Source organism: Callithrix jacchus, chromosome 14 (assembly GCF_049354715.1).
Source record: "Callithrix jacchus isolate 240 chromosome 14, calJac240_pri, whole genome shotgun sequence".
In the NCBI taxonomy this organism is placed as follows: domain Eukaryota; kingdom Metazoa; phylum Chordata; class Mammalia; order Primates; family Cebidae; genus Callithrix; species Callithrix jacchus.
The window spans coordinates 103457472-103480593 of NC_133515.1; the positions used below are offsets into that span (position 1 = coordinate 103457472).

At 50.3% G+C, this 23122-nt stretch overlaps 1 protein-coding gene across 20 annotated transcripts in view; it reads right to left on the reverse strand.

Moving 5' to 3' along the window:
• GREB1 (growth regulating estrogen receptor binding 1) overlaps positions 1-23122 on the reverse strand; it is a 161887-nt gene that overhangs the window by 50697 nt on the left and 88068 nt on the right. For all 20 annotated transcript variants that reach the window (XR_013526164.1, XR_013526165.1, XM_078348497.1 and 17 more), the window contains 6 exons: positions 15713-15895; positions 13673-13816; positions 11340-11468; positions 7112-7225; positions 6494-6637; positions 3359-3544 (listed from right to left, as the gene is read on the reverse strand). Coding sequence is in view for 18 of the 20 variants with exons in the window: in XM_078348497.1 (XP_078204623.1) it covers positions 3359-3544; positions 6494-6637; positions 7112-7225; positions 11340-11468; positions 13673-13816; positions 15713-15895 (900 nt within the window). In the remaining 2 variants the exon portion in view is untranslated. The remainder of the gene's footprint in view (positions 1-3358; positions 3545-6493; positions 6638-7111; positions 7226-11339; positions 11469-13672; positions 13817-15712; positions 15896-23122) is intronic.

A 23122-nucleotide genomic window follows, 5' to 3' on the forward strand; every position in this document is an offset into this window, starting at 1 on the left:
CCCAGCACTTCGGGAGGCCAAGGCGGGTGGATCACAAGGTCAAGAGATCGAGACCATCCTGGTCAACATGGTGAAACCCCGTCTCCACTAAAGATACAAAAAATTAGCTGGGCATGGTGGTGCGTGCCTGTAATCCCAGCTACTCGGGAGGCTGAGGCAGGAGAATTGCCTGAACCCAGGAGGCGGAGGTTGCAGTGAGCTGAGATCGTGCCATTGCACTCCAGCCTGGGTAACAAGAGTGAAACTCCGTCTCAAAAAAAAAAAAAAAAGAATCAGAAAGTTAGGACTGGAACTACAGGGGTATAGACAGGTTACATTGTCACTATGCACATACACAGCGGCAAATGTGTAGAACATTCAGTCTGGGAATATATTAGGCTTTCTCCTAATCCAGGAGAGGGAATCAAAACCTGTGTTGCTGGAATGAATATTAAAATTGTCCTTAAAAATAGCCATATGATTGTCTGTATAAACTTTGGGTCTTGCATTGTTTCCTTAACCGTGATCCTATCCTCAGTTTCAGTGCCATTTCCAGCCATCATAGAGTGCGTTAGTGTGTCCAGAGTGTCCCATTATATGTAAGCACCACTGTTTACTTAGCAAGGTCTCCACTGTGGATTCTCTTATTTCTTCTAAATATTCACCTTTATAAATACCTCTGCAATGCACATCTTGATGTATAGAACATTACTTCCATTGCCCGAATTCTCAAAAGTGGATTTACAGAACCAGCTAATACATATCAGCTTGCTTCCAAATGGCCTGAAAGCATCAGTTTGCCCCGTGAACGGTGCTTTGACAAGCGCTGGTTTTATTGTACCTAAGCACCACTGGGCACCATCATTGGGGTTATTAATTCGGAAAAAGATTACTTGATTTGTGATTTGCATGTCTTTGATAATGAGTGAGACCGAATACTTTTCAATATTTGTTTCCTTGTGGCGTTTTCTCTTTTACCAATTGTCTGGTTTATACATCCGGATTTCACATTTGAGGAGCTGTAGGAAGGCGCACCAGGCTTCCATTTAGCAGGCAGCTTCCAGCCCAGCTCTAGCCACAGCAGCTGTGCGGCCCTGACCTATCTCATACGGTTTCCTGATGCATAACATGGGTTTCATGCCACCTGCTCTGCGGGCCAGGCCAGAATTTGATTAAATTAGCTTATGTCTCCGTCTTTGATTGGATGAATTTATCAGAATTCACTACTTGAATTAGCTAACCAAATTAGAATTTAATTAGATTAGCCGTCTCCTCTCTCTCATCTTTAAAAACTTTCCTTTGAGTACACATCTCCTTCCAGAACTACCTGGTGGGGGACATCGCAGAACATTTCCCACCTGGAGCCGTCTGCATGTGCCATACTGTCTCCTCACCTCCAATCTCTTTAACCCACTCCAATATGACTTTTATCCCAATCTTCACATACATCATCGCCAAGGCTGCCAACTGCTTCCCATGGTGAAACCCAGTGATCAGGGTCCAGTCTTCCCTCCGCTAAACTCCCAGCCACACTGGCACAGTTGATCAGTCCCTCGCCTTGGGAATGCTTTTTTCACTGCTTGGTATCAATATGCACCTCTTCCCTCAACATGGGTTTGCAGACTGTTGACTTGAGCTGCGGATGCTGGGGGACATCTGGAAAAGGACTCGCTGACCATGCCTGGCCTCATGGTGCTTACACCCTAACTGGGGGACACACACTTGGGAAACAATCCCAAAGCATAATTCCTGGTGCCCTAAAAATAAAGGGAACAGGATAGGGGCCTGGAGGGCGGAAGCTGTCTCACACACAGTAACAATAGGGCCTTACTAGGAAGATGACAGGTGACCCTAAACCTGAAGGACACGAGGGAGCAAGCCATACGCCTTTGGCAAGAGCATGTCTCACGGAAGGAATAGCAAGTGCGGGATGCCCAGGTGGGACACGATTGCTGAGGGGGACAGTGAGCCAGGACAGAGCCAGCAGGTGGGACCAGGAGGCAGGCAGGGAAAAGGGTGGAGTGAGCACCTGATGAGAAACCACGGCAGGGCTCTGGGCAGGGAAGAGATGCAACCGGATTCCCAGTTTTCAGGGATGTGGGGAACAGGGCAAGAACGCTGCCCCGTGAGGGGACAGCACGGAGAAGCGGGCGAGGCTGGATTCCAGATGAAGCCATGCTTACTGCCGGACTGGTGGTGACTGTGAGAAACAGGGACAATGGTGAGTTTCCCAGATTCTCCACCAGCCTTTCCTGCCTTCCCTCCGGTTCCATCTCAGTCGCCTCCTCTGGATCTCTGAAGGTAGGAAGTCCCCAGGCTCAAGCCTTGGCCCTTTCCTCTCCCCGTAGCCACCCGCAGCTGGTCTCACGGCTTTAATACACGTCATCTGTAAGCCACTGTGTCTTAAATGGATACCGATAGCTTCAGCCTCCCCTGGGACCAAGGCCTGCCCATGCAAACGACACAGGCCACTTGCTGTCTCATGGGCACCTCAAACTCATGCCAAGAGAGAACGCAGGTTCACGGCCACCATTCACCTGGCTGCTTGGGCTGAAACCCAGGCCATATCTGCTCCCACCCCCTTCAAAGGGATTTCCAGTCACTCTCATCTTCAGAATAGGCCCTCTAGTTCACTGCTGCCACCTCAATGACCCAAGCCACTGTGCCTTTAACAGGCAACTGACTGCTTCTCCGTTTCTGCCACTGTGTCTGCACCATTTGACTCCACACAGCAGTCAAGGTGGCCTTTTTAAAAGTGGAAATCAGATTGTCTCCATCCCCTGTCTAAAAATATTCCAGTGGCTTCTCAAGATGTCTACCGTAGAATCACACTCGACTGAAGCCTGCCCCTCTCTGACCACCCCTCTCACTCACTCTCTCTCTCTGCTGCAGCTGCTCCTCCACATCTCACAGCCCTCACCTGGCCCCTCTCCCTCCTCCACCTGTCCTCATTCTTCAGATCATCATAATGCTGATTCCTGCTCAGGGGTCCGGGTCTCTACTCACAGAGGCCTTTCTTGATAACCCTAAACTGACCCCACACAGACACACTAATGCATGCGCCCACCTTTACCTGCCTATTTTCCAGTGGTTTATTGCTTCCCTCTCCCACCAAACTAGAATCGCCTCAAGGGCAGGGTCTTCGCTCAATTCCCTGCTGTATTCCTGTGCCTAGAATGGCAGATAGAGTTCTGGAAATGTCTCCATCAACTTCAACCTATTATCAGCCCCTCAGTGTGAGGACGCCCAGTGACCTCATAACATCCCCCCAGTGGACCCATAAGGACTTCCCCTGTATTTCATTTCCAGAAGCCCATGTCAGCCCCCACAAGGGCCTAGGCCAGGTCGGTGCTCGGGCCGGGAGGTGGAGGCGACTCACCCAGCTGGACCAGGTAGTAGACGGTTAGCAGGAGCTGCATCTCCTCGGAGATGGGCTGGATGGTGGAGGTGCCGTACTGCTCGTATGCTCGCGAGATGGACTGAGAATTCTGGTAGCACGTGTATAGGAGGGGGCTGACCACAACATCATTCAGGTTCCCACAGAGGTAAGGGAAGTTCCCGTGGCCTGTGGAGGAACAGCATCTACTTGGCAACCTGTCTTGTGCACAGTTTATGGCCCCACGCATGTAGGTCCTCTGGGGGTGAAGATGCTGAAGGAGACAGGTGAGCTGTGCCGAGTGCCTTGAGTACCCGTCCTGGGAAGCCTTGCTCATAGCATGCACCTGCTCACCTTCCTGGCACCCAGGATGAGGAGTCACCTTTTCTAACCAATGGGGCTGTGGCATTTGCTGGTTCATTTTGTCTAATCCTCTTATTTTTTTACAAGTGAGGGAGCTGAAGCCCAGAAGGACTTGCCCAAAGCCAAGCAGCCGCCACCTGTCACTCCTGCAGCACTGCTGATGGGACTCGTCATGGGCAGAGCACCTTCCGGAGCTTCGCTGGGGGCTTGCTGCCTGCCAGCCCTTGCCTCGCTGACTCCAAGCAAGGAGGGTTCTGCCCTGCATCCTCCCGGGCTCTCTGACAAAGTGAGCTGGGAAAATACATCACTGCAGAGACCAGGAGACTGAGTCATTCTTTCTTGTTTGTTTTTGTTTGTTTGTTTGAGACAGCGTCTTGCTCTGTCCCCAGGCTGGAGTGCAGTGACGCAATCTTGGCTCACTGAAACCTCCACCTCTCAAGTTCAAGCGATCCTCCCACCTCAACCTCCCAAGTAGCTGTGATTACAGGTGCATACCACCACACCCGGCTAATTTTTGTATTTTTAGTAGAGACGGGATTTCATCATGTTGCCCAGGCTGGTCTCAAACTTCTGACCTCAAGTGATCCACCTGCCTCAGCCTCCCAAAGTGCTGGGATTACAGGCATGAGCCACCGTGCCCGGCCCATTAGAAGATTCATTCTGAAGATAGCCCTTAGAGGCGGAATCGCCGAGGCCAGGGTCACATCTCTTTCCATCATTCTGTAGCTACATGATGCTAAGCAAGATGCTTAACTGTCCTAAACCTCAGTCTCTGCATTTGTAAAACCAGGTGAAGCTGTCAAATCTTCTTGGGGCTGCTGAGCTCCCAAAGGTGGCACGTGTGTGTTTGGGGGAGGGGGGCGTGTATCTTGCATGCTGGTTACTCCATTTAGTCACCAATAACACATTTTCTGGCGTCGGCTGTGTGCTATGTGCAGGCATCCCGCTAGGCTCAGGGAATAAAGCTCGTGCCTGGGACACAGGTCATGCTTTCAAAGACATTGCTTCTCAAGGGCTTGTCAAACACTGCTGGCCACACCCAGAGCTTCCGATGCAGAACTCGGGCCTGATTCTGAATCTGGGATTGGCCGGTGAATTCACGCATCTCATATGCTCCAGGGCAAGGCAGGTGCTGCTGGATCAGAGGCTACCATTTGGGTAGCACCACTTACAAATATTATGGATGGCAAGAGGCTAGGTAAAGAGTTACTATAAAAGCAAGCATGTGACATTTGTCATAAAAGAGGAACGTAGAAGTGACAAGGGGGGGTGGAGGAAAGGGACTCCAAGACAGCTTCATGGAGAACACATAGGGCGGAGTCTTAAAGCCTCGGCAGGGCTTGGACACATGGCTGTGGGGAACAGGAATCAGGGAGGCAAGCACTTTACAGCGAGGGGGACAGCGTGAACAGAGGCAGTGGAGGGAACGGAGAATTAAGAGGACGGTCTCTGTTCTGGATTGTCAGTGTGAGACCTAGACTGGCCAGGCTTTGTTTTCTGAGGCTCCTGGCTCAAAGCTGCTGTGCGTGAGGACGGTCTCTGTTCTGGATTGTTAGTGTGAGACCTAGACTGGCCAGGCTTTGTTTTCTGAGGCTCCCGGCTCAAAGCTGCTGTGCGTGAAGCTCTGCCTGCACCACCACGCCTTGCGCCCTGTCCCAGCTCTGTTGCCTGAGCACCGTGTTCTTGGGGCCTACCACAGACACATGAGAGCCACATGAAAAATACATGCAACATGACTGAAAGAATGCTGCCCTCCATTGTAGGTAGACCGTGGAGCCCCGTGGAAGTGCCTCGGACATTGCCCCCGAGTCACGTTAAAGTCAAAACTCAGAGTTGCACTCTACTTCCTGAATACTCTGCCCGTTCTTCATTTTTTTTAGGAAAAAAGACATGTTCTTTACTGTTTCTTAATTATCAGTAGGATGCTTTTCCCACTTTCCTAAAATCCTCCCTCCTCTAACCAACAAGCATGATTCCAAATATAATAACAACATATTTAGGAGGGGCCTGTGTGCACTGTGTGTGCGCGTGGTGTGTGCGTGCCATGCCCATGGGTATGTGTGTGTCACCATGTGCCAGCCGTTCTGGTATCTGCAATCACCAGTCAAGACCTACTGAATCCCCCAGGGTTTCCTATTACAATGTCTCCAGATTCATCAAAGGGATTTCTTCAATTGAGCCAAAAGTCTACCCCTACATAGTGTACGTTAGCCCACTGCACGGAACAGATGAAATCTAATTGTATCCGATGCTTCTACAGGGGTGACCATGGCTATCTTTGGCCAAAGCAGATTTCTTAGTCAAAAAATACTAGTGGCACGGGTGACAACAGGACAACCCACCAGAGCAGGGCTCCTACAGCAAGGGAGTGATTTGCTTTTTCCTAATCCTCGGCACTCAGCACGGGCCTGGGGCCAGGGCAGAAGCTGAGTGAAACTGAGCAAATGAAGGAAGGAATCAGTGAACAGGTATGTGGACTTCACGGCAGGGAATCGTGTGTATGTATGTAAGTGTGTGTTGCCATGTGCCAGCTGTTCTGGTTTCACCTGGACCACTGTGGAAAGCTGTGTTGAGCACCATCATTCCCGGCATCTGACTGGGGGCTGAACTAGTGACTGGCCCTGCCCTGTTCTTTCCTTGCCCTGGAAAGCATTTTAGGTTTGTCTCAGGAGGGTGCCCTGGAGTCGGCCCAGGATGAGGTCTCACAGTTGCCCATTTCTCATCCCTTCCTTTAGGCTCTCCCATCCCCACGACTCACAGCACTGCTGTACTTGCCTTTAAATATCACTGGCTTGGCCTTGCATATTTTCAGCAAGTTGTCAGGAACAGACACGGGTTCTCCAGAGGTCACCACTGGAAAGGTGACTGAAGCTGGTCCCACCAAGCCAACCTGGGGCATGCAGGACATGCCTGCGCTCTCTAGGAACACCCAAGAATGTTAGTAAAGACATCAGACAAGGCACCCGCCTCTCACACACCTGACATCAGGCCGGCCAGCAAACCTGCTACCCCCCAACCAATGTCCTTGATTACTGGAGCACCAGACTCTTAGAGTCACAGATTCCTAAGGTCAAGGGCACCTCAAGTTCATTCAGTCCATCCTTCCCCCAGTGGTTCAGTCTCTTCTGCAATATCTCTGCCAAGTGATAAACAGCCTCTTTTAAAATTTCTCAACACCCAGAGAACTCACTACCATACAGGGATGCTACACTGTATAAAGCAATTCTAACATGAGAGAGAGATCTTTTGTTACACCACACGCTGCCTCCTTAGAACTCCCTCGCCAGAATACACACTCACACACGTGCACATGCACACATGCAAACACTACTGGCAGCGGCACTACCACCAGCACCCAAGTCTGGAATTCTGGGCGAGGCTGCCATCACTTACCATACTTAGCTCTGTTCCCACCACCTTGGGGGTAGCCACCATCTGGAGCTGATGGAGATTCTGGAGACCACCCTTTGTGGCGTTTTTTGGGGGGCCCGGAGTTTGACAAGATACCTAGACAATATTCAGAGTGTGGATTAGGCTATCACCAGGAAAGAGCTCCAATAAATCTTTCCGTTGGTTTGGAGAACAATGATCTGTTTTATTTTGTTTTTTCTAATCACAGTTTCACATGGGTTTTAAGGACCTAGCAAAATATCTAGGCATAAGGAAATGTTTTTTGTAAATGTTTCACTTCGAAGTTGTGTGTGTGTCTCAACTTTCTCTGAGTCTGAGCGCCTTCGTCTTTAAAATGGGACACTAAACCCTACTCTGAAAGGTGCTTCGATCAGAATTAAAGAGAAAGTATGTAGAGCACTTTGTGCAATGAACTTCAGGGAGCTTGGACCCCATATGGTAGTCAGAATTCCCCACATCATCATCTTCACGACCATGATTGCTTTTACCGACATATTCCAATTCACTTCTGAAGGGCTGGAAGAGAGAAAAACGTTTCCGCACAGGCGACGGCAGCATTCGATCCACCACCACAGCTCCACCGCTTGGGGGCAGTACTGATCTGCCTGTGCTCCCCTCCCTGCCCCAGCCTGGAAAGCTAATTTCAGACTCAAAAAAACCAAGTACAGAGGCTGGCACCCACTGCAATGAGTCATCCCCACCTACTCTAGATAACAGCATGCTCATGACTCAAGCTATCTTGGTGAATGGTCTTAAACACCAAGAATTGGTTTCCATAGTTTCTTGACTAACCAGATACAAAATTTCCCCTACATGTAGAGATTCATGTCTCAACCTCCGCTGCACATTTAACTAACCCGGGAAACTTTTAAAACTCTGGATGCAGCCCCGCCCCAGGTAAACCAGAAGCCCATTATGGGATCAGGACCCATCCCAATGCCTCAGAGCTTCCCCATGATTCTAATGCATGGCCTGGGTGGAGAAGCACCAATCAGAGCAACGATTCTGCAGGTGTGACCCGAGAAGCTGCACAGAACCCACACCAGCCTATTAAACCTTTTCGGTCCTGGGCCCCGCCTTGACCTCCAGAATCACATCTCTGGAAACGACACTAAGAAAATACCATCCTTTATAAGCCAGCTTGGTGATTCCTTTCTTTATGAGATGGAGTCTCATTCTCGTTGCCCAGGCTGGAGTGCAATGGCGCAATCTCAGCTCACTGCAACCTCTGCCTCCCAAATTCAAGCGATTCTGCCTCAGCATCCCGACTAGCTGGGACTAATGGCATACATCACCCTGCCCAGCTAATTTTGTATTTTTAGTAGAGATGGGATTTCACCACGTTAGTCAGGCTGGTCTCGAACTCCTGACCTCAGGTGATGCGCCTGCCTCAGCCTCCCAAAGTGCTAGGATTATAGGTGTGAGTCGCCACACCCCGCCAGCCTGATAATTCTTAAGCACGCTGCAGGGTGAGAATCATTGCTTTACAGTCTCTTAAGAGTAACCCAAAAAATATTTTCACCTCATCAGACTGACTCAAAGTAAATAAAAAGTTAAAAGCAGAAAGTACTTTGTTTACAAAGAGCTTTCAAACCTGTGGGCTCCTTTCACCCTCCCTACAACCACTGGGGCAGCTGCTGTTTTCCTCACCCTGTCTGCAGAGATGAGGCCTTCCACTCTGCAAACATCTGTCTCAGTTGCAATGGGAGGCCCCCCACAGAGGCTAAGCAGCCAGCTCCTCTAAAAGCTCTGCTGATCGTCTAGAGGGGACACGGCTTGGAGCCAGGTCTCGGTAAGGATGGAAGAGATGCAGGTCTTTTCTCACTTTGGGAAGCTAATTCTATAAACAGCTCTAAGTAGACCCTAAGCCCATGAGCTCTTCCCAGATGTCACCAGGAGCTGCTCCCATGGTACCAGTGTGGATCAACTATTTCTGAAAATGTCTCTTGGGGAGGTACTATGTGGCATTTCTGGAAGACAATTCATTATGTAGCCTGCCCACTCTGTCCCAGCACCAAATGCCAGTAAGACCCTGTGTCTGGGACAATAACTCCATCCTTTACCAGAGCATTTCCCACCCCGCCCCCAGGGGGCAGCACTTCTCCATTGCGAACCAGTGACTGGCCTGAATGACAGGCCTCAAGGCTTCAGTAAACTCCAAGTGGTATGAGACACAGTTTCTTAAAAATTGATTTTGAGCTCTCTCCTCAGAACAGACGAGAAGGCCCAGGAACTCCGACACTTCAGCTGTGCTCCACGCAACTCAACCCAGCCAGCGTCATGCCCGCTAGCTGGGCTTCCCAGCAGCTGGTACTGGGGCTCTAAGATGCACATGACCACAGCACTGCCCTCGGGAACCGCACAGCGCTGAGGTCCTGACGGCCACACGTGGCTGCGGGACTGAGCCTGGGATGGCTGGGAGCCCCATGCACTCACAGGGAGCCCTCCTGCACAGAACAGGTGTCCCCTGAGCTAACCTCAGAAAGGCAGTTTAATAGGTGGGTGTAGAGAGCAGCCCAGAGCCAGGAAGCAGGCACAGGGCATGGAGACAGGAGACGGGGCCATGGGGGTGGGAGCTGAGCTGCCCAGAGCAGCCAAAACAGCAGGGAATGAGGTTCAGCAGGTGGGCTGGGGTCAGATTCTGGAAAGGTTTGCGTGCTTCCCTGGGAATCTGGAGGAGCTCCATCTCCCACACCCCTCCACGGAGCATGGCACGGAAAATGCAGTCAGTCCACACAGGAGGCTTCCTAGGGCCACCTTCACAGGGTCCTGGGCTGAGGGAGGCCCTAGTTTCCCTACTGTTCAGTGTGGAGGCTGGGGATCCACAGACCTCAGCCCAGAAGGGAGGCAACAGCAGCCTAGCATCCCCAGCCCCGAGGGGGCGGCTCTGCAGCCAGAGGGCTGTCCTCAAGGCAGCACCCGGCAGAGAAGCAGCAGTCCCTGGAAGAAAGCAGAAGGCTGCCTGGCGCTTGGCTGCTATGGAGGATGAGACTCGGCTACTGCCTAGGACTCGGCTGCTGCCGGTTCGGGCTCCAGGATGGAGGCGCTGGTTGGAACTACATTTGCTCCTTCAGTGAAGAATAAGACAATTCACGAGATTTTCATCAGGGAGGTCCTCCACCAGCACGTGGAGTAGGAGCATGGAGACTGGATTCTAGGCCTGGCCCTGCCTCTCTGGACCTGTCTCCTCCCCTGTACAACAGTGCTGGCCTAGATGGTCTCTAAGGGCTCCTCCAGTTTGATGTCGTGGATCGTCAAATCCAATTTGGTGGAGTGCATAATGGGGGAAGGAAAGACGAGAATGGCTTATGAAGTGGCTCCAGTTGAGCACGGTGGGGAGAGCACTGGACTGAGAGTCCTCGAGCAGGTCCCCAGGTTGCTCCGCCCATTGACAGCTTCCTCAAACGCTCCTCTGGCAGGAGGTCTGCTCAGCCCCTTCACTCACCTCCTCATCCCCTTTTGCTCTCTTTCTCCCATTCCACCTCTACATGACGCTCCCCCAACTTCGAAGTTGCAGCTCAGTTATCGCCTCCTCCAGGAAGCCTTACCTGAACAGACCAGCCTCAGTGATGATGCTGATTTGGATGAGAACAGGAACAGCTGGTATTAATTAGTGAGCTGCCAGATGTGCTCTGACCTTTCATATAGCACCTCATCCCTCTTAACCCGTGGAGCAGAATTCTCATCTCCAGATGAAAAAACATTTATTGAGACTTGGCCAAGCTCCCCTGACTAACGAGAGACAGCAGTAGGTTTTGAATTCATGTTTATCTGATTCGGAAGCCCATGTTCTTCCCCAGCAGCACACCACCCACTATTGCTCCAAAATTCTACCATCCTCCAGCTGCGCAGCCCAAAGGACAGGTCACTTGCCATCACCACAGGTGTCTCACTGCTCCTTGGCACACATGACATCTCCCAAGTGTCACTCATACAGCACCAGGGCCTGGGCCCAGACCCACGGACTCAGGAGGCACCAGGCCCAGACCCACGGACTCAGGAGGCACCAGGCCCAGACCCACAGACTCAGGAGGCACCAGGCCCAGACCCACAGACTCAGGAGGCACCTGTGGTCCTGGCCTGACTCTCATGGAAGCCACACCAGACTCCAGGAGGCTCAGTGGCCCCAGCCCAGCAGCTCCCATGCCCCCTCTGGCATTGGCCCAGAGAAGGGCAGGATCCCCAGGATGGCCAGGACAGGCAGCGCTACCTAAAGCCGACGGACGCGGCAGGGTCAACAGGTTATTCTTTGCCAGCTGTTGGCGCTTCGGGGAATCTTTGCCGTTGAAAACAGCCGGACCCATTGCTGCACTTAGTGAGGGGTGATCAGAAGCTGGTCCTGAAAGCAGATAGAAGGCAGAGAGGAGGGTCAGTTCACAAGAATGCCCTGGGTGCCAGGTAAGGAGGAAATAATTTTCCTTGCAGTTTCACAAACTAGCTTTTCCCCAGCAAGTCTCATCAGGAGGTCAGAATTCCCAACAGTGATTCTGCTGCACTGAGAAGACACATGCAGACACACACACAGGTGCACATGCACTCCTGCACAAACACGTACACACACATGCACAAACATGTACACACACACATGCACAAACACACACCTATATACATGCACACATAGGAGCATGCACCCTCCTGCTCACACCTCATTAGACACACAGCCTGAGTGAAAGAAAGACCGGGGGACTTTCTGAATTCCAGGACCACACCTGAAACTTCTGCTTCCTTCTGCCTTCTCTCTCAAGACCTCCGGTTGATATGGTTTGGCTGTGTCCCCAAATCCCACCTGAAATTGTAGCTCCCATAATCCCCATGTGTCATGGGAGGGACCTCGTGGACTGAATCGTGGGGGTTAGTTTCGCCCATACTGTTCGCATGATAGTAAGTCTCACGAGCTCTGATGGATTTATAAAAGTCAGTTCCCCTGCACAGGCTCTCTTGCCTGCCGCCATGTAAGACATGCCTTTGCTCCTCCTTTGACTTTTACCATGATTGTGAGGCCTCCACAGCCAAGTAGAACTGTCAGTCCAGTAAACCACTTTCCTTTATAAATTGCCCAGTCTTGGGTATGTCTTCATAGCAGTATGAAAATGGACTAATACATCTGGAGTCTAGGAGAGCAGTCAGGTTTGCAGCTACCTGGGTGCAGACTGTTCATAGGGCCCAGGGCTCCCAGGTCTGAGGGTTATTCTGGGGGCAATCCTGGCTTCTAGTCTCCTGGGGCTGACTAAACTGCTTAGGTTGCCCATGTCAACCAGAAGGGTCTGGAAAGAGCTCAGGTCATAAGTAGCACTGAATATTTCCCGTGGGTTTAGGAGGGTGGCTCTGAAGCCAGATGACATGTGTCTGAGCCCAGTTCTACCACTTCCCAGCTGTGCAACTCTGGACACTTACTTAACTGCCTATGCCTCAGTGTTCTCATCTAGAAAACAGGGGTGGTCATTGTAACAACTGTGAGAATGACATGAGTTAGCAGAAAAGAGTGCCTAGAATGGTGCCTGGCGTGTAGCATGCTTTGAGTACTTGCTCATGCTACCATCTTATTTAATTCTTGCAATTGCCCTGCAAATTAGACAAAAGAGACTTTCCAACTTTACAGATGAGGAAATGGAAGTTCAGAGGGCTTGAGTTTCCCCAAATCACTCAGCTGAAAGGTGGCAGCACTGGAGCTTACACCCAGTCACCTGGACAGCAAAAACAGCAGGCTCTTCAGTCCATGATGGCAGAGGCACAGGGGGCCTGGGCATGGGGAAGCAGTGAGGAGCTCTGGGCCTCTGGAGGAGAGTACATCTTAGACCTGTGACCAGGTGATAGACGGGCCAGGTGGGTACAAGGGCACTGGCTCCCTCTCAGGGCCAATGCACCTCTACAGACTCTCTTGGCAGGAGGCATGAAAACAACCAGCGACCCTCCTGAAGCTCGGGAAGGCTGGTGTCTACCGTGATGACAATCACCATGCTTAGTAAGTCTGTGCACCACGGCAAGATGCCAAACATGTGAATCAGAAACACCGAATGTCACCTCTTGCCTCCACCTTCTCCTGCCCACGAGGTCATAGGCAAGCACCCAGCCTCAATGAGCCTCACCTTCCCAACCAGTAAAATGAAGAAACTGATGCCTGCTCACAGCGTGGTTGTTGAGCTTCAAGGGGCGAGCCAAGCATAGGGTGAATGGCGGTGGCATCTGGGATTTCCGCCCCTTCTAGCAAGTCATTCAAACCCTGACTCAGCACCTTTACATAGAGAGCTCTATGCTGTGTGGGGGGCTGGGGGTTGCTGCAGAGGGATCCTGCATGTGTCCCCACCAGGTGATCCCACTTTGTATCAGACGGGAAGAAAGAAAAGCTCTGAAATGAAATGAAAAACCTGGCATTCTTTGTTGAAAAGTATTACAAATTCAAGAGAAAATGTAAAGGCGTTATAGAAAAACACAGCAGCCTTCTGACTGATTGTGAAGAATGCTTGACTACATAGTCACCTGGACACATCAGAGACATGCCAGGTCTGTGATTCCAGCAGCTCTGGCGTGTCTCTGCTGCCTCACCTGCCTGCTGCGCTCCCATCAGGATGCCAGGGTTCATCCCCGGAGTGGGCTCACTGGGGAAGGAAGCCAGAGGCCCCGCGCTCTCCAGAGCCGGGAAGAGGGAACCGGAACAAGTACTGGCGGAGATCTGCCGGCTTCTGAACTCTAAGGGGGCAAGATGCACACATGAAAACCAAGTCACTTTCTCCAACAGTTACGAAAGCAGGTTCTGGAGTAGAATGTGTCCTACGAAGAGTGAGCTATGTAGACAGCCACACAAGCTGCCACCACATCCTGGTCTTTGCTTTCAGCGTGATGCTGGGCGGGTGGTGCAAGTCTCTACTTGTGACTCCAGGCCGAGGCCAGCAGGGGGGTGGGGGAGCAGGGGGCTGCAATCTTCTACCTGTGACTCCAGGCCAAGGCCGGCAGGGGGTTGTGAGGGTGCAACCCTCTACCTGTGACTCCAGGCCAAGGCTGGCAGGGAGGTATGGGGGTGCAATCTTCTACCTGTGACTCCAGGCCGAGGGGCAGCTCTGGTTGTCACGAGTGGGAGCAATGCTGAGTATTTAAAAGAAAGGTACGGATTATGCAAATAAGTCATCCAACGGCTTAGGAGAGTCCAAGGAGAGAAGAGAGTATCACTTGAAGATAAAGAAATGATACCGTCTCCCACCCAAAGTCCTCCTCATGGAAAGGCCAACCCCCGGAACCTGGGGGATTGTGGGGAGAACCGGCGAGGAGCTTGGACCCAGCCAGTGATCAAAGATGGTGAACTGGTCCCACACGGGGCAGAAGCACCGCATCCTCAGGGCCTGAGAAATGACTGGTGGGTAGCAGGAGCTCAGGAAGCATTTACTGAACAAAGCAAGAAAAGCAGAGAGGGAGGGGCGGGGTGTGAGGGGCGTGGCCAGAGCTGCGCAGCCCAAGGCCTCTTCCTTCTACTCCCAGCACCTGGCCAGGTGAGTCCAGAGGAAGACATGGGAATAAATGCAGATAAAGGAGGGACACCTCACACCCCAGACGTGCCCTCCACTGGCAGCAGGCCACTAAGGATCCAGCCTTTTCCCGCCCAGAGCTGACTGTGGCCGTGAGAGCCGTGGCTGAGACAAAGACGGGTCGGAGGGCTGCTGCCGACATTTCAGAAAGCTGCAGTCTTCTCCCTTCTTCGGAGAGAAGCAACGTGAAGCTGGGCTTTCTGGCCACAGCTCAGGGTCCAGGGGCTTGGCGGGGCATTGTTCAAGCTAAGCGGTCTGAAGTCAGGTTCTCAGCCTCGGCGCCAACGACATTTACAGTGGGCTTCTTTGTGCTGGGGCTGCCCTGTGCACTACAGAACGTTCAGCCGCACACTGGTCCCCACCCCAGATGCTGGTGGCACCATCCAGTCATGACAATCAAACTTGTCTCCAGTCATGGCCACCTGTTCCCCAGGAGATAAAAGTCACCCATGGTTGGGAACTACTTGGATGAACCACTCAATCTGGGGAGATGAAAACCAGGGCCCCAAATACTTGCCATAGGAGGCCATGCAGAGTCTGGCCCTCTGTCAACTTTTTTTTTTTTTTGAGATGGAGTCGTGCTCTGCTGCCCAGGCTGGAGTGCAGTGGTACCATCTCAGCTCACTGCAACCTCTGCCTCCCAGGATCAAGCAATTCTCCTGCCTTGGCCTCCTGAATAGCTGGGATTACAGACATGTACCATCATGCCCAGCTAATTTTTATATTTTTAGCAGAGATGGGTTTTCACTATGTTGTCCAGGCTGGTCTTAAACTCCTGACCTCAAGAGATCTGCTAGCCTCAGCCTCCCAAAGTGCTGGGATTACAGGTGTGAGCCACCACAACTGGCCCTCTGTTGACTTTTAAACATCCCATTCAATTAGACTGTCACTGTCAACCAGCTAAACACTCGTAATACAATGGAGCATTTTCCATTTCATGAGCCTGGCCTTTTGCCTGCAATCTGTGCTGCTGGGCAGGGGTCTCTCCCCAGCATCCCCCCGATGGGCCCACGGCCCTCTGGGGGGCCCAGCATTCCCACACCTCCTCTCCAGCCAACGTGCTCACCTGAGCCTTTCCAACAGATTAAAGATCCTTTGGTTAGAGTCCCTTGCGCATTACGGACCAGGTAATACTTCAAGTGTTTCTGCTTCTTGGGTTGAGTGGTCAGTTTCAGATTTATATGATTGGAGAATTCTGTGAAGTAACAGAAGCCTTTCTTTCCACAGCCAACACAATTCCCAGAGAAACCTGGAGAAGGAAGCAAACCATAAACACCGCCAACTCATTTCCAAAGTCCTTTTCAAATAAGACAGAGTTCATTGAAACTCTGAAGGTTCGCTTCCTGTGCCACCAGGCAACTCCACAAGGCAAGTACCCCACCCTCTCAGCCTGGCCCAGAGGTTAAGACAGCTTTGACTCAAATAAAGGAGGACCAAGATTTAGTGCTAAAGATGGGCCCAGGCAAGCTTGGAAGATTTAACGTGCTTGAGGGTCTACTTAAACACCTACATAGAGAGCAAACTTTGCAAGACAAGTTTGGGAGATGTCCCATTCCACAGTCTACATGCATCAGGCACCTGAAATGACGCCACAGGCTCTTATTTCTTCTGGGAGGGCCAGTCACAGACTCCCAAAGCAATTTGACTAGTGAGATGGGCTACGGTGGGTGACCTCTTAAGAGTCCAAAATTCCATCCTACTATGGAGTGGATCCCATGAGTTGCTGAAAAGAAATCAGGAGAGGTCTGCAATGCCTGGCTGGCACGCTGGCCAGTGAATTCCATGGCTTATCAGCCAGTGGATGGAGATGCTCTGCTAGAATGTGGCTATCGTGCTGCTGTTGGCCTCCATACCAGGCCTACAACTGCCTTTCCGGGAGGTGACGGAGGCTCCATCAGCTGTGAGGCTCTAAGCAGGCCTCCTACGCAGTAGCAATGACAAAACCACCTCCTGGAAGCTATTAAAATCCAGAGAATGTGCTCGAAAAGACCTTCATACGTGGTAAAGCCTATTCAAACCACAGGCATTGGGAGTGATGGTTAAAATGAGAAATGCGAAGACTTGGCTTCTGCCCTGGCTGACTGCTCATGTTTAAACCATCTTAAGATGGCCTTGCTTCACCCACTGGTATGTCTGGTTTCTGTGGGTCCAAGGTCCTTCGGCCTGGGAGATCCGGAAGCTAAGACTCATGGATCATATTCTCTGGTTGATAAGTCTACAAAGGTCATCGTGCCTTAGGTCATGCGGGCCACCGCTCTGTGTGTAACTCTGCTCTAAAACAGTCTCTCTAAGGCCTCTGGCTAGTGCTCAAAACAACTCGTTAGTGAACATTAAAAACATCTCCACAGATAAATAAAACATCTGCATTACAGAAGCCCACTGGACTCTCTGATCTATTTTGAGCACATTTAGTCTTCCTCAAAAGATGTTAGAAATAAGGACAGACTGCTTGGCCTTGCCATAGGACAGTTACAGGATAATGGACCCTCTGTGCCAGCACAAACAGTAAGGTACCGAGAGACGTGAAACACTGTCCTCTAGACGCGCTCGCCTTCCATGGGACAGGCAGGGAACTAATGTGCACAGGGAACCAGAGCCATTCCTGCCATTCATCTCAATCCACAAGTGACACAGGAGCCAGTCACTCTGGAGGGCAAATTCTTCTTTGTGAAATCAGAGGACCAGAGAGGCCAACTGTTCTAATCCATAGGTACAGGAAGTGTGGCATTTGACTCTAGCCTGAGGATGACGTTCTCACTCACTGGCCTGGCATCGGAGGCTGCCCCGATGCCCCCCAGCCTTCATCTCCAGCGTTATTCCTGTCCCTCCTCTGATATGCTAATTCCCAGCTGGACTCCCCTGCCTCTCAACCCAGCCTGCTCCCACTGCCCTGCACCCACAGGCTCATCCTCTCCTCTGGGGGTCCCACCTGTGCCCTCACTCAACATCCTGCTCTGATGCCCACCCCAAGAGCCTTCTGCGACCTAAAGGCTGGCTCACACTTTCCTGCAGACTCTAGGCTCTTCTTGTAGCTCGGGGGCCTCTGAACATCCTCCTTAGTGACTGAAATTCGTGTCTTTTTCCCATCGTCATTCCTCTAGTTTCACAGCATGATCGCACCTGTGGGCTGTGTGTGTGCAAGTGTACATGTACTGACTCATGCCCAGCACGTGGCGGGCAGCCACTTAATACTGAGAGGGAAGAAAGGAGAGAGGAAGCAGGGTAACTGTAAGCAGCATCCTGTTAGGGTTTCTGCAAGCACCCTGAGGAATAACCTCATGCTTTTGTTCATTCATTCGCTTCCAACTTAGGGACACCTGAGATAATCCCAGCTCAACCACTGCCTAAGAACAAGGCCCTAAGAAACCTTCAGAGACCCCTGGAAGGGCATCTAAGCCTGGATGTTAACAAGATGGATGAACAGGAAACAGAACCTCAAGACACTAAGAGCCACTTGCCAAGGCTGGGCTGTCACCCCTTTCCAGAGACAGCAAGGCAGGTTACAGGCCTCTGTCCCATGAGAAACACAGGTGGGGACCGTCACTGTGCTGCAGAGGCTGTCTCCTCTGCTGGGATGGGAAGCACAGAAGACAGGGAGCCCTTTGTGGTTCAGAAATGAGGGTGGACACCCTGGGTCTCGCTGGTACAGAAAACATTTAGGGACCCAGCAAGCAAACTGCTTTTCTGCTTTGGCAAAAACATTCTGGTCAGGAGACCCAGCTGCTCTTCTGAGAGGTGTCTTGGAGAGACAGCCACAGAGGTCAACCGAGAAAACCACAGACAAGCTTCCCAACCCGCCCTGGGGAAATGCCAGCTCTTTCAGAAGTATTGGAAAGGCAACAAAGTTTTCATGAGAAAGAGGAAAATAATGAGCCATTCTCTCCAGAAATCTACCTTAGGACCTGGAAGTCTAGAAAGTTTTCTTTATATGGTAGGCTTAGAAAGCACTGGGATCCTTCCTGAAATCACAAATCCCTGCCGGCTGTGGATACCCAGAGTTGAAATTCTTGCTTCAGTGTCCTGACCTCGGGAAACAGTCCATCGTAAACACAACTCCTGTCACCACGCATGGCCACACCCTGTGATTTTCCCGGGGGTCTAGTTTAGCAGCTGGAGGTAGCCTTTGTTTATAAGCACGTCCTGGGCAGATATGTGTGCTGGCCACTGAGCAAGGCTCGCCCCTTCTGCTGAAAGGACAGCTACGTCCACCACCCTCACCCCGGCAAGGGAGTGTGCAGAGCCTGGATGCCCGAGGGGTCTGAGTTCAATCCTAACTAGTTAGGTGACGTGGGACAGGTAACTAACACCTCCGAGCTTTGCTTTCCTCAACTGTCAACAAGCCAACAACAGCTAACATTCACGGCACACCTACCACGGGCCAGCCACTGTGCCAGGCACGTTATAAACATTCTCATTTAAACCTCATGATGCCTGACACAACAATCAGTAGCAGTGTCCCAGTTTACAGGTGAAAGTATTGAGGCAGAGAGAGAGAGACAGAAACTCACCCATGGTACAGGGTGACCCAGCCATGGCTACAGGGTGGAAAGTGCTGGAGTTAGGATTGAACCCATCTCCTCCCCAAAACCCACCTTGTAGGAGCACTATGGGGGTTAAGTACCCATGAGATGTTTAACATGTCAAGGGCACTCTGCAAGCATCCCTCCTTCCCCTCCCCTGGACTAAGCTGTATTAGGAAGGAGAGCAGAGTGGGAATGGGGGTCAGGACACTGACGTGTGGCCCTATGAGGGCAACTATATAACCCCCCACAACAATATGAGACATGAGGGAAGCAGCTCCATTTCTCTGCATTTCCATCCTAGGAGGGCAACTGTATTGCCCCCCACAACAGTGTGAGACATGGGGGAAGCAGCCCCATCTCTCTGGGTTTCCATTGTCCAACCATCAAAGGGAAGGCTAGGACTAAATGGGCCCTATGACTCCTTCTAGGACCAAAGTGACGTGATTCTTCTTGGAAGCAGCCATAGGTGGCTTCCTTCAGACTCAGTAGTGTCTGAGCACTTGGCTTATAGCAGGCTGGAGGTGACCCAGGTTTACTAATGGGGCCACTCCCTCTGAAGAGAGGGTCCCCTCACCAAACCTCAGGAATGCCTCTAGAAGCCCACCTGCACCTGACCTTCCTTCCTGAACCACAGTCCAAGGAGATCTGGATTACAGCCACTGTACCAGATGTGGGAGCCGCAAACCAGCCCCCTGGGCCTGATGCCTCCATCCCGTGCCTTCCCAGGAGAGCAGATGCTCAGAAGAGCCTCGATCTAGTCCACTATCCCCACACAGAGGACCATTTAGCCCAAGTCATCAACTCTCTATGAAAAAATCCAAATCCAAATCTGACAAATATTTTTATGCACAAATATATTTAGAAAAAAAATCTGATAGGAAATAAACCAGGTGCTCTGGGCAAGACATAGATTAAAAATACATGGTTCATTCATTGGGTATTGTTTTTGGTTTAAAAATAGAAAAGTGGTCCCTGATTGTTAGGAAGAAGGAACAGACACAATTAAATAATCCCAGGATTGAGGCAGAAGTACCAGTGGCAACCACAGCAGTTCCTCAAATTTGGGCAGAATTTTTGAGTTTATAAAGATCATCACGTAAAGAGCTGAGTCATCCTCAAAACCGCAGTCAGGTACAGCATATATCATTATCCCCTTTACAGATGGCAAACCTATAGCCCCCAAGGCAGGAAAGACTTCTCTACCAAGATGGGACTGGCTGTTCCAGCACAATGTGCTATGGGGAAGAATGGAGAAACAGCAGGAGTAATTTAGGAAGGCAATTCCAGGAAGACATCCTGGCAAGCGAGGTTTAAATTGGGCCTGAACAGCAACTCTGTGTTCCTTCCAAATAATGAGCCTTGGAAACCCATGAGCTCAGACAAGCACACACCATACCCAGCGACTAATGACCACCCTCCTCGTGTCTGAAAATAAAAGTGACTTGGGATGAAAATAAAATCACCTTTAGCTTGTTGCATCATATTAATTGGAAAAAAAAAAAACCCAGAATCTAGCATGGATCTACTGTGATTACCAGCTGATAAACATTATTTTATATCCCCACCTGGATGGAAAAGACCATGGGCAAAGTAAAACAAGGTATTATGTGTATGTGTGTGTGTGTGTGTGTGTGTGTGTGTGTGTATGTGTGTGTGTGTGTGTGTGTGTGTGTGTGTGCCCAGAGCCCCTGCCTTGGTATTTTATTTATATTTTTATATATTGATATAGATATAGATACAGATATATAGATATGCACCCAGCACCCCGGCCTTGGTATTTTGTTTATATTTTTATATACTGATATAGAGATAGATATATAGATATGCACCCAGCACACCGGCCTTGGTATTTTGTTTATATTTTTATATACTGATATAGAGATAGATATATAGATATGCACCCAGCACCCCGGCCTTGGTATTTTGTTTATATGTGCCCAGAGCCCCTGCCTTGGTATTTTGGCCACTTCCCAGCTCATGTGTAGAAATGACCTCCTTGTGTCAGTGAAGCCTCAGGAGCTGTATCAGGATTCTGGATCAAACAGGAAGTGGGGCGGGGGTCCCAGGTGTCCCCAAGGAGAATGGATTGTTCAGGGGTGGTAAATAATATGACACTGGGAGGTTTGAAACATGTAACTCTCAGGCCATCGTACTCCGCTAGAATCCTGCAGTAAGTTCATAACTAGTTCTGCCTCAGTTTCTCCCTTTGCATAAAAATTGTGTGTCTGACTTCTAAGAAATCTCCCTAAAACACAATTTAAAACACGGTCATCTAATTTTAACATTTAACACTCTAACTTTCCAAAAAAATGTATCAATTATAAGGGCAAAACTAGGGAGGAAGGACCTACACATTGAGAAACATTTAAGAGACACAGCAACCAAATGCTTCAAGAAGAACCCTCTCTGGATCTTGATACAAACGCAATAATTGCTTTAAAAAAAAAAAAAGCATACGATACAATTTGAACACACTGAATATTTGACCATATTAAATAGCCATTAAGTCTTATAGATAGGATAATGGTATTCGATTTCTAATGAACAGCCATTATCTTTTTCTTTTTTGAAACGGAGTTCCAGTCTTGTTGCCCAGGCTGGAGTACAATGGCTTGATCTCAGCTCATTGCAACCTCTACCTCCCGGGTTCAAGTGATTCTGCTGTCTCAGCCTCCTGAGTAGCTGGGATTATAGGTGCCTGCCACCACCACACCCAGCTAATTTTTGTATTTTTAGTAGAGACGGGATTTCACCATGTTGGCCAGGCTGGTCTCGAACTCTTGACCTCAGGCAATCTGCCCACCTCAGCCTCCCAAAGTGCTAAGATTTCAGGCATGAGCCACCATGCCTGGCCCCATTATCTTTTAGAGATACATGCTGAAATATTTACAGATGAAATGATACAATGTATGGGATTTGTTTCAAAATAATCCCAGAGAGGGAAAAGAAGGGGACATTATCAGTGAAACAAGATTGGCCATGTATTGGTAACGTTAAAGAAGGCCAGATCACCTCATTTCATGAGACTCTGTACTTCTGTAGTTTGAAAATAGCTCCTTTGGTAAAGCATCCATTTCCAAGCAGAACACAACAAGGCACCCACCCCCCCACCACACTCTCTGCCAGCCTCCGCTCCAGCTGCAGAGCACTCTAGCCACTTCTGCAGTGCACCATGCTGTCATGCACAGGGAGTTCCCTCTGTTGAGATGCCCTTCATCCTCTAGGACCTGGGCACCAGGGCCACACCATCAGGGTTCAAACGGCTGGGTTGTCCTGAGCAAGTCAGTTAGGCTCTCTGTGCCTTCATTTCTATATGTAACTCTGCATAATAATGGACCCACCACATAGGCTATTTTAACTCATTTCATGCCGTTTCTGGCACATGACAAACGCTCAAAAAGTGCCAACTGCTATTAGTGCTTGGTTTCTGTTGTTGTTATGCTCCAATCTGCGAAATTCCACTCATTTTTCAGGGCCCAACTCAGATACCACATCCTCCCATTCCACTCCTCACTGGGAGCCAGTGTACCCCTCTGCATCTCCGGAGCACCCTACCCTCTCTGCTAGACCAGGTTGCACAAGGATGCACTGTAAGATTTATTTACAGAGTCATTTGTTATGGACTTCTAGGCTGAGTCTTGGTATGCCTGTGTCCCCCCACCCTTCCCCCAGACGTAACTGAAGGGCCAGGTTTCCATTTCACATTATATGTTCAATAAATGCATGCTGAATTATTTGCCTGCTGAATGAACAAAGGACTCGTTTACTCCCATCTAAGAAAGAACAATCTAGCAGGATATGTTTTCCTTTTTTATGTCTCAGCTGTCAACCAATTTAGATAAATCACTGGGCAATAAACAGAAACACACACCTAGATTTTAATCTTTCAGCTTTTTCAGATAAAATCCCTGAGTTGATTAAAAGTCTCCTCACACAGCTGCTTCCTGAAAGGT